General features: G+C 34.7%; 1 protein-coding gene across 2 annotated transcripts in view; it reads right to left on the bottom strand.

The window, feature by feature from the left end:
- The window catches only part of deptor (DEP domain containing MTOR-interacting protein), a 33647-nt gene extending 21149 nt beyond the window's left edge, over positions 1-12498 (bottom strand). Inside the window, exons 1-5 of one of the 2 annotated variants that reach the window (XM_016511106.1) lie at positions 12107-12498; positions 11665-11764; positions 7108-7286; positions 6232-6355; positions 2428-2606 (exon numbers count right to left, since the gene is read on the bottom strand). In XM_016511106.1, coding sequence (XP_016366592.1) covers positions 2428-2606; positions 6232-6355; positions 7108-7286; positions 11665-11750 — 568 coding nt within the window. In that variant the 5' untranslated portion in view covers positions 11751-11764; positions 12107-12498. Of the gene's footprint in view, positions 1-2427; positions 2607-6231; positions 6356-7107; positions 7287-11664; positions 11781-12106 lie in introns of those variants that run through there. The other variant, XM_016511105.1, reaches the window with a different exon arrangement.
- Positions 12499-13589: the final 1091 nt, after the last annotated feature.

The raw sequence follows: 13589 nt of genomic DNA, 5'->3' as shown, positions 1-13589 counted from the left end.
GTTATGCAAATCTTCCCACACAGTGACGTAGACATGTGGGGGTGTGTTAGAAAGAGGCATTTTAGGAGGGCGTGAACGAGTCTTAACTTTTATAAAGAATATCTCTTTGGGTTTGAGACTTTAGTCTTTGCAACTTTAGGGATCTTATCTATTCACGAAGAGCTTGTAACACTCCAAAGAGAAAGGAAAACGGTGGCAAAATAGCAAGAGAGGCTGAAAACCTGCTTTTCTTTTTTCCTTTCATCTCTACCGTATCCTTTGCCCTACTGCTGTGGGCAAAAAAAGAAGAATTAATTTACAGTCAACTACAGTACAGTTTTTCACTGATTTGTTGGTTTAAAACAGCAGATTTCCCAGGATGCCCTGTCATCTTGCTGTTTTGACTGTATCCAAATGTGTCAGCTAAATTAAAGTCAGGGCACAAACCTTTGTTCAGTTATGGTGTGGTTTTTGCTTTATTTAATATCTGCACGCCTATGAACATAATATAGAAAGAGACACTGATTCAGTTATGAGGTAGTAAAGAAACAAGAATATAGAACTGTTGAACCTTGGCAAGTGTGCATTTATTTAAGCTGAGAAATAGGATTGATTGATTCTTAATTTGGCAGGTTTTGGTCTGTGCTTTTCTCGCTTAAACTAAGGCTATAAATTAGTGAACAGTGACTTATTTAAAATTTTTATTTTTTTAATAAAAGTAATTGAATTTGTTTAATAATACTTTGTTATTTATTAAATATAAGTACAATTAAAAATTGTGCATTTATTTCTTGTTGCACACCTGAAAAAATGTATCAGTTGCCAAAAAAAAAGGAAATTAAAAATATTAAAAGGGGGTATATGCATTATATATAAATTATATAGACATTTAATTACTTGAAAAGAAATCCATTGCATCTTTTTTTAAGGCTTAACTTAATTGTGTTGAAAAGTTTGTCTCAATTTAATTTAATGTAACATTTGTGTTTTTTTCGGTGCAGTGGGAGAGGTCAGAGGAGGCGGCCTGTAATGCCTTTAGCAGAATAAGCAGATTTCTCAAAGTCAGCAGAAATCAGACAGGAAAGGTGCTGTCGAACAAAGACACTGTATCAGACCCAACAGGGCTCTGATTGTGCTGCTGTGCATGTGACTGTTGGGTGTGTGTGACTGAACTGAAGGGTATATAGCTCTGTTCTATGGTAACCACTATTCACAAATACAAGTATGTGTGTGTGTGTGTGTGTGTGTGTGTGTGTGTGCAGGTTTGTATTGGGTGTGTGTATACATACGGCTGTGTGTTATGCATGTGAATCATTTTGTGTAGATGTGTTCTAGTGTGTCACGCTGTGTTTGGCTGTTGCCTGCTCAGAGGTATGTCCATCTGTTGCTGACCATCAAAGAGTCTTTCCTCTTGTTTAGTCATGACTCCACCAATCCCCCCATATCATATTTAATAACACGAATGACGTAATACTGCACGTTTACTTCAATGCATGTATATTTTAAAGGATGACGCATGTCATGATGAGCAAATTAGACTACAATTCAATGGTCAAATAAACAGTATTGAAGGGATAGTTCACCAAAAATGAAAATTCTGTCATCATTTACTCACCCTCAAATCATTCTAAACCTGTATGAATTTATTTCTTCTGATGAACACAAAAGAAGATATTTTGAAGAATGTGGATATCCAAACAGTTATTGGTCCCCATTGACTTCCATAGCATGGAAAAAATATTATGGAATTCATGGGGAGTATAAACAGCTTGGTTACCAACATTCTTAATAATCTGTCATAATAGAATTTAAATATTTGGGTGGATTATCCCTTTAAGTTCATGCAACAAACCATGAACTATAATTCAGGAACAATGCCATCTAGAACAATGTCAATCTATGACTTGGTTCAGTAGGTCCATAACTTTAAAGTTATGTTTAATTTAAATGACCAAATGAAAGTTTGATTTAATGTATTTTAGTTCTCCAAACTTTTCTTTCAAGAAAGGTTTACATTTAATGTAATACAAAAAATGTCATGTAGTGTAACTATCAAGTAAAAAGTAATAACATATTTTCATCACACCTTTAATACACGTGAGTGTATCTTAATCTTTATTTAAAGAAAAAAATTAAGGTAAACTGCATTTTTATATAATCAATTATATGTTAATAATTAAAACAAAATTTTAATGAAATTTTAATTGTAATCTTTTTTTTTGTTTGTTTCATTTTTTTGTTAAATACAAATTATAATGGTTATTTTTTGTTGTTGTTGTTGCATGCCAAAAAAACACAATTTGAAAAAAAAGTATAATTTAACTAATTTTTTTTACAAGCCGTATCGAACTTGACACACAGTCATGAGGGTCTGCAGGGGTCAGACCACATGACTTTGATTAAGGTATGCGTGTATGCTGCAGGACTCTATTCTGCCCATGATCTCACCATGCTGAATGATGCCGTGCTCCAGCAGTCTGCGTCCCAACTGCTCGGCCTCCTCTCTGGTGGGCATTTCACCTTCCTGCAGGAGCCAGTCTATAAACTCTAAGGCCACCAGCGTCCGCTCATACGTCACACCCTCCTCTTCACGCGTCTGCAGCAGGGTGTTTTCAGTGTTCATCAGCCTGTGGAGCGGGACAGCGTACTTATTAACATGTCAAACTCATTGCTTATATCATTAAGAGATCATTCACCACAAAACAGCAAGATTCGTGAAGAGATTTTCACATTTCATCAAAAACAAGGTCAAAGTTCATTAGTGCTGCTAAATACGACAACAAAAGAAGAGCAACAGAAGCTTCAAGAAATGCAACATTCTCCGCCATTCAAAGGCAGGTGCTGACGGGTCAAAACCAAATGCTTTCATGCGTGCCACTGACAAAGACACGCTGTTTAGCTGTCAGCACATTACCATAGCAAAATAAAGATTGCTATAAGAGATACAAGTCTTCAGAGAAAATGTGAGGAAAGCTGAGGAAAATAAAACTCTCGCTGACTCTTCCACAATTTCAGAACTGATTATTTATAATAGAAGCATATGTACAGTAGATATTAGAATTGCAGGCCATTTGGGTCAATATCTTCAAGAAAAAGAGTATGATACATCTGAAACAGCTTGAGCAAACATCCCAATGAGCCAAACAAGGGCACAAATGACTATCAGTCAACATAATGTGCCAGCAATATGAGCCTCTGTATTAAATGTTTGCCCTGTACATATTGAGACTATTTTTGCGCAAACTGTGATTTCAAACTGCTTGCAGTTGAGCAACCATATATTAATGACTGACTTTTGCAAGAAAACAAATGTGACATTGACCTAGTTTAAAGCCCCTTTCCGTTTTTTGATCATCATTCTTTTATATCTAGATTTTCTGTTAGCAGGTCACAATTTTAACCATATCCTGAATGCTCCACCAACACTGAAAGCCACAGATCTGGTTGCATAGTACGCTTGTGATGCAACGCTTCTCTCTCTAAATATCACTTAGTTCTGCAGTCTAGTCAAATCATGAGAAATCATGTCAGTGCTCAAAAATAAGGGTGGCCTGATGGCCCGGTCCCAGGGTAAGAGAGTTTTGGCCCAGCTGATGGAACTTTCATTTGCCTCATTAGGCAAGATAATGTTTTGAACACAGTTGCTTTGCAAAATCTGTTGAATACAGCTGATGTACCCCATCATTCAAAAGTTTGGGGTCGGTAAGTGTTGCCTAGAGACACACAACAGTTCTGCTGTGGCTTTTATTGGGAACTATTTTCATCAGCGAGATTGAGCAAGACCAGTCAATATTTTGTCTAAAATGTAAAAAATTTTTTATTGAACTTCTATAGAATAAAATCAATGTCACATTGCAATAGTGTTGATATTTATCAATCATATATTATAAAATCTTTTTTTTTCTTTATCATATATTACATTAAACTGAAAATGTTTTATGAAATATATAATGTATAATGTTCAAAACTAATATAATAAATAATTTTTTATATATAATAACAATTTAAAGAAATATAAATAAATGATTATTATTATTATTATTTCTTTAATCAAAGTAAGTTGCTGAAAGACAACAAGTATATTTTTTGGGTGGTAGAGGCAGGTAAAATATTGCCAGGGCAAGTTAAAATCTGAACTGATGATTAAAGTGGAAGTGGAAGTGAAAAAATCTTTATAGTGGATGTGATATTCAGTTCCCTCAAGCACTATTAACCCTTCTATGAAAATAGTAAATACAGACATTCTTTGTTTTTGTTTTTCTGCATGTATTTCTACAGTAGTGGAATTCTAGGTGAACATCTAGAAGTAAAGGGATCCAGATGCTACTATATGTTTTCAACATCTTCTACAACATAAGACCTCCATTAGGACAAAAGGGAACAATCTGAATAAACATCGAAGCAGGAAGTTCTTGGAGCTATTTAAAGGGCCATACGCCTCTTTTTACATTTGGCTTTAGTAACCCAAGCCCACAGTATAGATATACTGAGAACACTGGCAAACAATCCTTTTCAAAATCTCCACGACACCAGGAAGGCATCAAAAAATACCAAGGTACTTGACAAAGGCTAATCACGGTTGCTTAGAAATGGATCGCAAAACATTCCTGGCCATTTACATATGTAGGTCTTAACCCATAATCAAACAGAATACTCCATATATACAGTACTCCCAAAAACATTTTATATTTATACTCCATCAGCAGACTGAGCTCTTCATCAATAATGAGAAGCGAACCAAACAAGCTTCCCTAAGAGCAAAGTCTGCAAATACTAACCACAAGCACACATGTGTCCATGGTGATTACATAAAAGCACACTGGTGGTTTGTGTGACAGATGTCTCCAGCTGGACTTCATCTTCCTGTTATGCAAGAGCAGGACGGCCCGCAGAGGAACGTCTACAGTGCAGCAGGACAGAGAGACAACATGTTGCTACCTCGACCTTATTCTGGTCATAAATGCAGAGCAAACACAAGCTGCTATTGCAAGATGGGTAAACCATTCCTGGCTCAGATTACCCTTGCTTCAACTAATTCAGTATTTCACTACATACAACCAAAAAGTACTTGCCTTATGTTTGATCCATTGTAAAGCTAAATTAAGACCTGAAACTGAACTGAAGTTATGAACTGATATTATAATCAACTTTCAAAGAGACCTTCAATAGTGATTAAACAGAAGTTATTTTACATGCTTAAAAAATATTAATACAATAATAATAATTTTAAAACGTAATGACATTTTAAAACATTTTAAAACGTCAGGACCCCCTTGACCAGTTTTATAAAAATCTAAGTAACATTTTACAAACCTCTTTATTGAATAATTAATCATTACTTAAATATGTTAATAACTAATGACTAAATTACTTTAGAAATTAATTTAATTTAGAAATTACTAGGTCACTTATTGTGTATTTGCTACTTTCTTAATAATTGTAATTAAAACAAATAACTGTTTAACTGTTGAGTCATGTACAACAGTGGATAACAGTACACTGTAAAAAAACTTATTATTTGAGGTTGTAAATAAGATTATTGGAGTATGTGTTACAGGAAAATACAATTTCAGTTTTTCTACATCAAAACATCATGTTTAATTCAATGTGTTACTTACCATTTTTTTGTAACTATTTGTGAAATGTACTTGCAATTTCTGAGTGAAAACTGTTTTACCACCAATTTTATTCAGTGTACACAACATGCTAAAAATTATTAAAATGTATTTTTTTTTAAATACAGAGGTCAAGACAGGACAAGTTCAAGACAAAAACAAGACTAATAAAATAAAATGAATATGAAATCAACTTTTAAAAAAAAGTTCACTAACAGTAAACCAAAAGGAAGAATTTTCTCTCTTTAGAGTGTGGTTTTGTGCTGAGATACATCAGCAAAGCAACAACTTGCAGGTAAAGCAGCTACTTCTAAATGTAACCAGCTGGAACACAGCATGCTCGATCTGCTTGAAATCTGTTTCTATGGACACTGTTCATTTACCGGACAGACTCCAAATGTTCAAAATCAATATGTACAGACCTGTGTCGGACATGAACAACAACACAATCACATCCTAGAGAGGAAGAGTAGAAACTACCTTGCTTGGTCTTTAACAACCTCTACCTCAATAATGAATATGAAGAAGAGGAAAACATGATAATGTTAATGTTTAACAAATGGACATCAAATAAAACAGTAAACTATTAATAAACCAATAATCTCTCATAATTGTAATGATGTATGAAAGCGCTTACTTCTCATATATCCGTTGGCCTCTCATAAAAATTTTGGCTTCGCTGTCCAATGGAAAGGTTCCGTCGTCCTTCCTGAAACGGTAGAACAGCTTCATATCTATGAACTCCTTGTGCTCATCACAAACTGTGAGGACAAACAGATTCAAAACAGGTTTGGTGTAAGTTAAGTGCAGCTAAAAAGTGAACAATACACAGGAAGACACTGCTACAAGCAATGGTTTAAAGATCAAACTGGTTTCATCGACAGTGTAACAGAGATCATGGTTTGTCGTACTTTTGCACACAAAATATTAAAGGGAACATTAACCCAAAAATGAAAATTCTGTTGTCATTTATCTTTGCTGCTCTTTTCCATATAATGAAAGTGAATGGGGACTTGGCCTCTATAGGCTCCAAAATGGAAAAAAAAAATCACCCTAAAAATATCATAAAAGCAGTCAATATGACTTTGATACTGTGATACTGTCTGAAATTTAGGCTGTTATTCATTGACCTTCCCCCTTCAACGAAGCTCAAAAATGGAAAAAAAATTGTACAGTGAAGCCAATTGATGTGATAAATGACTTAAATTTCAGTCTGTTCATCAACATACTGTAGCTATTGAATGGCTTCAGAACACTTGTAATACAGTGCACAATTCTAATGAAGCACTTTTATGATACGTTTATGGAGATTTTTAGATTTTTTTGGAGCTTGACAGTCTCAGTCCCCATTCACATTCATTATATGGAAAACAGTGGTCAGGACAATCTTCATACAGGTTTGGAATGACATGAGGAAATAATGGCAGAATGTTAAATTGTGGGTGAACAATCCCTTTAATTAGTGGAATACAAATATAGGAATTCAAGTACAGTATGTGGTGGACAAACCCACCATGGTGAAGGATGCTCTGGTCAAGAAGTTTCTGCATGATCTTGATGGCAGTATCTCTGTCAGATGCTTCTTTGTGCTCAATTAGCCAATCAATGATCTCCTTGGCCACAAAGCAGTTTGGGTAGGTGCGGAGATGATGCCTCCTGTCTTTGATCACCTTAGCCTCATGGAGCCGTAGGCTGGAAAACAGAAAAGAAATCAGATCAACAGCCATCTTTCCACCTTTTTGGTGTGAATTCTCCATTCAGCAACCAGCATTAAATAACCAGCAATACAAAACCTGTAACTTCACGACACACTTTTTAAAACTGACCTCCATACCTACATTTACACAGGCAGCTATATCATTCCTAGGTCAATCCATGAAGATTCAGCCTAAAATAACTTTCTGATTTGTCTTAAAAAGTAGAACAGATACGAAAACAGACAAATGACATAGAATGAGACAATTACAACATGGAGATTCATATTCCAGTCACCTAATGTGTAATGTGTTTAGACTAGCCTTGAGTTTTGTCAAAATTCAGGTTCCAAAACATGTGGCTTTTGTCTATTATGTCTTGGGTCCATATCATAATTGGATTGGATTTGTCTAACTGTATTCACCATTATGTCATTTGATCTTATGCAATAGTTTTACTGCAGCTTTCACTTAATCCTCTGTGTTAGATTAAGGAATTTATGATGACCTGGCCAAACCTTGGTCATTTTCATTTCTTTTTTTCACCCAAAAATGAATTTTTTTTCACCCTCATGTCATTTAAAACCAAGTCTTTCTTTCTTCTTTATTCTACAATGGAAGTCAAAGGAGTCTGGAATGTTTTCAACACCACTGACTTTGGAACAACATGAGGATGAGTAAATAATGACATAACTTCCATTTGTGGTGAACTGTCCCTTTAAGGGCTGTAAAAACACATACCGGTACTTTAATTCGTTCATAACCACAAGAACAGAAACTACAGTAAACCATAAAAAGTGCTCAAAGTTTGCTGGCAAAGGTTACGCACCCCATAACTGTGTCCATCATATCTTGTCCTAACACTGATAGCTACATATTCTCAATTATATTATCAGCAACAAGCAGTCGTACAGCAGTTGACGTAACGGCATGGGGCTGACAAGTGACTGAACAAAGACTCACATATCTGTAGCAGTGTGCAGCCAGTAGTTCACACCATTAAAGTGCACTTTGGCACTTTTTGACACCAAACAATAGAGCAATGGGAGACATGTGTGGTACAACATTACCAAAGAATAGCCTGAGTGAAATGTCAGCTACACCTGGTGTATTCCAGTGGCATGTGGGTGACGTGTAAAATGAGGAAGCAAATTAATGTTTATGTGGTTTGCAGTCATATGGAACTAATGGACTAATTGGTTCGAATTAATGATCATTTCATGTTTTGTATCCAGTCATATCAAGTCATATCCAGTTAATTTGATTGGGATGCAGTGTTATTACCGTGAATGAAAATGAAAACAAAAACGAAAACTAAAATAAAAATAAAGACTAACATAACTTGGAATCTAAATGGAATCTAAACTAAAATGCATTTTAATGATTGCAATGCTACCTAAAATAAAACAATAATGGTCCCAAATTAATTTTAGTTTTTGACACATGATATACTATTAAACTTGAAAACTTTAAGGCCCGTTCACACTAAGGACGATAACTATAGAATAAAGATATAGTTTTAAAAATCGTTCTAATTGTAAAAGAATAGCAGAGTCCACAGCACAACTATAACCATAACGACACAGAGGAACGATATTGTTGAAATCACTTTCACATTGTTTGTTTTCCCGCTAATGAACTATAAAAACACTGACAGCCAATCAGAATCTATCCTGCTTTAAAGACCTCAAGCATTTAAAGCGGCAGATGACAAAAGTGCATCATGCGCTTCTAATAAACAGAACAATACTGTGTGTTGGCGTGGACACTGATACTGTTATTGCTATAGTTATCGTCAAATATATCATTTTTAATGTAAAAGGGCCTTTACACCCCACCTGCATTAAGAATGAAAATGCCATAACAACACAGGACTGTTGAGAAATTGAAAGCTGATGAACATTTTTTAATTATACCATTACATTTATTTTAAATTAATTGAAAATAAATTTGTAATTAGCAATTTTATATTACAGTAGTATTTTGGTAGCCCTAAAATACTAAAACGGAATACTAAATAAACTGAAACTAGAAATCAAACGAAAACAAACAGCGATACAGGGAAAACTAAAGAAAACTAAGCTAAAGTGAAAATAAAATAAAAATGACCTTAAAAATGTAAAACTACAATAATAACTGCGTATAGATGTGACCAAAGGGAGTGATAAACTTTATACGCTGTTGGAAAATGTTACTCTACAAAAAAATGAGTGTTCTATTTACTATTTTATCTTAAAGTTCATTATCTTTCTCTTTTTTTTATACTTCTGATTATTTTGTCCATCAAAGTTTTTGAGGAGGCACTGCATCTCCAGATGAAAACCCCTAGTGTATTCTTCTCATTTAAACCTGTTCGCAAACTGAACTTAATGCAGTTTTGACTACCAACAACAAACCTAGATAGGGTAGAGCTAACCTGACGGCCCGATACCTGAATCAGGTATGCCTGAGCTGGGACCGGGTAAAATGTGGGCCTGCTGTCACTGCCTGATTACTGAGTATACAAACCTGAGTCAGCTGTACATAGCAAAGTGATACCAGCAATCGGCAGATAAAACTGGTTCACTGTGACCTACGATAACAGAACCAGTCCTATGATTCTGATATTCCCACACAACTAGGAAATAAAATCTTTCTCTCACCCACTAAATGATGTCTTAACCTCCAGGGGGTCTGTTAGAGATCCCTTAACATTATTATTATTATACGCACCTGAAACTAAAGCACATTCAGGACATTGAATGTGAAATCCTGTGAAATAAAACAGCTTGTAGATAAGGTTTAAATAATACGTGTTCAAGTTGCTAGATATTGTAATGTCGTGTACTGGGGGATTCAGCAATCATTAATCAGATGTATCGACTAAACACCTTTCTGCTTCATTCACTATCACTTCACAGTTCACCGCAAACAGAGCAGCTGTCTGGAAAAGCACCAATCAGTCACATTATGCATAAAAATTTACATTGGTTGTGATCAACTGCAAACAAAAATATTTTTTTCACTCTCTCCAGCAGATTCATAGAGGTAATTTCATTAAAAGGGTGTCTTTTGTGTACCTTATGAATATATGTGTAAACCAAGACTTTAACAAAAAAAAAAGAAAGAAAAGAAAAAAGAAAGAAAAAAAAAAACTTTTACTATCTCCATCCATTCATTTTCCAAACTGTCTGCCCTATGTAGGGTTACAGAGACACTCTCAGGCTGTAGGCAGGAAAATACCTTGAATACATAGTACTTTTACTATGTATTTTTCTTAATGGGATAGATGACCCAAAAACAAAAATGTTGTCATCATTTACTTACTCTCATGTTGTTCCAAACATGTATGAATTTCTTTCTTCTGTTGAAGAAGATATTTTGAAGAATGCAGGAAATCAAACAGTTGTTGGTAGCCACTGATTTTTTTTTTCCATACTATGGAAGTCAATGGCAACTCTTTGGTTACCAACATTCTTCAAAATATCTTCTTGAATTTTCATTTCTGCGTGAACCACCTGAATGACCGGATAAGTCCGCCATACGTCACTAGGAAAAAGTCTGACATTTTCACCAAAAGATTGATTTTGATTAAAGGGGTCATATGATGTTGCTAAAAAGAACATGATTTTGTGTATTTGGTGTAATGAAATGTGTTTATGCGGTTTAAAGTTTAAAAAACACATTTATTTTCCGCCAGTTGATGAATTACAGTTTAAGTCACTTCCTTGTTGGCTTCACGAGAGAGAGCGGGAGATTGCCGCTCGGTTAGAACGAGCCATTTTAGGTAGGTTGACTCTTAACTTTTATAAAGAATATCTCTTTGGATTTGATACTTTAGTCTTTGCAACTTTACAGATCTTCTTTATGCACCAAGAGCTTGTAACACTCCAAAGAGAAAGGAAAAATTTTCATCGCATCATATGACCTCTTTAAAGTCACCATGACAATAAAATTTTTATTTTTGTATGGAATATTGCAGTGTTTTTATAAATGATTTATCTGTGCACATCAGTATTTTTAAAAATAAATGTCAGAAACCTTAATAAAAAAAAATTACTTTTCACATATATGAAAAGAATAATTATGAGAATAATTCACAATTTATATCTATATTATGCATTTACAAAATAAACTGGGTGAATTTTATTTTCACTAAATATATATATAGTGTATAGATCGACGCGTTTCAGAAAGGCGGGGCATAGAGGAAAAACAATAATGTACAGTATGTGGAAAATAATGTGTTTTTTGACCTTAAACCGCATAAACACATTTCATTACACCAAATACACAAAATAATGTTATTTTTAGCAACATCATATGACCCCTTTAAATGGGAGCGTCCTGGTTTTGACGCGTCGCGTCCGTGAAATTGGAAATCAAGCCACACCTACCGTAACTGTTCTCCTGTAACGAGGACTTCGGCCATGCGCTCCAGCTCAGCAGCCTTCTTCTGCATGGTGTTCCCGATGCCGTCCATCTCTGACAGCCAAGCTGAATATAAAATCATACACGCAAATGTGACAAATCAGCATTTGGAGGAGAAAAACGCTGTTTGCGAAATGAACTGACACGCACAGCGTGCTTGAGTTTGTATTGGGTGTACAGAACACGCCTCTCATATGGCAGACTGGGGCGTGATGATTGTTATGACACCCTTAATATTTGAGGTATACGAACTGCCCAGTTAAATGGAGTGAGTGAAAACACAGCAGCATGTTATTATTATTATTGTTATTTTACATAAGCAATATCCGAAAGATTCAAATGAGTCTCCGTAATGTAAGAACATCGAAATAAAACACGCAATGATACGAAGGAGAAAGCATTGTTTACCTTATTAGTTCCGATGCAGAGACGTCAGACTGATCCGAATTTATGTTTGCAGAGTAATAGCAGCGATGTCACTTAAAGAGCATCACTGTTCAACTGATCACAGGTCAAAACGACTCGAAGTAACTTGTCTTTTTGTGTGCCATCAAGTGCCCTCAGTCCAGTGAATTCACTCCAGTCAGTCCATGTGTTTAAATGCACATGAACCGCAAAGCCTTGCAATAAATTACACCGAATCTTCAAACAGCAGATTATTCCTGAAGACAGACTCGGGACGATTCGTATTCTTCATGCTATTGTGGATTGTTTACTGCTCTTCAGTGAAAGCACGTTACTGCCCGTGTTGCAGGGCGAGTCAACTTGAACATCTTCAGTCAGAGGGGGAGTTCACCATGAGGGGCGGAGCCTAGAGTTCATCACTTTACTCCATGCTTTACTCCCAAATACTCACTGTAAACACCCAGCAAAACCCGTTTTGATCTAAGATTAAACTGTTTCGTACAGCGGTGTGAACTTTGTTCTAGAATAAAAGCTTTGCATTTGGATCCGCACGTCTCACGTCTTGTCAGCCTCGTAACAGTAACAACATATGCTGATGATTCTTCAAAACCTATGGGTTTAAACATTTTACGTTGTATTATATGAAAGTCTTGAACATTAAAATAAATAAATAAATATTAAATTTTTACCATTCATTCATCCTTTATTTTTGCTATTTTTCAATCGTCTTCTATTTTATTTCATTTAATTTCATTTATTTGATCTAATAAAGCACATTTCATAAACAGTGGTAATTAAAAATGCTTTGTATAGGCTATTTTAAATTTTTTAAATACTTTTTCGATTTTAAAATTAAATAAAAATAAAAAACAGCCATATCAGATGCATAAGAAATACAATTAACAATAAAAAGTAAAAGAAATTATTTAAAATTATTTAAAATGTAAAACAAAAAAAGCATACATTTTATAGTCCCAGACCTATATTTCACATTCTGAAATCTAAAAATCTATAATTATTTCTAAAAAAAAAAAAAAAGGATATAAATTATTGCATTTTTTTAAATTTGAAAAGAGTGAGATAAACATAACCCATTTTAATACATGTTTATTGTGTGATTATTCGTGGGTGAATATATTTATTTATTCATTTATTTTATTATTAAAATTACAAAACCGTCCCCAGCTGTGAAGTCATATGTCCACCACCAGGGGCGATTCCAGGATTTTCATTTTAGGGGGGCTCAGCCCCCAGTGAGGGTATAATAATAATAATAGCCTAATAAAAAAAAAAAAACATATATATATATATATAATGTTTGATTAAGTCGTATACTAAACTTATTGCAGTATTCCACTGTATTGCATGGATAGGTATAACATTTGAGTACTGAATAAGCCAAATTCAAGTCTTCATGATCTCACACACAACCTGTACAAACACAAAATTTTACTGTTTGCATTTCTAGTACAACCCTCTTTCCTTA

The sequence above is a fragment of the Sinocyclocheilus rhinocerous genome, unplaced genomic scaffold (assembly GCF_001515625.1).
Source record: "Sinocyclocheilus rhinocerous isolate Xijiao unplaced genomic scaffold, SAMN03320098_v1.1 scaffold1046, whole genome shotgun sequence".
Classification (NCBI taxonomy): Eukaryota; Metazoa; Chordata; class Actinopteri; order Cypriniformes; family Cyprinidae; genus Sinocyclocheilus; species Sinocyclocheilus rhinocerous.
The sequence above is the reverse complement of the archived record's forward strand: the minus strand, read 5'-3'. Positions and strand labels throughout refer to the sequence as shown.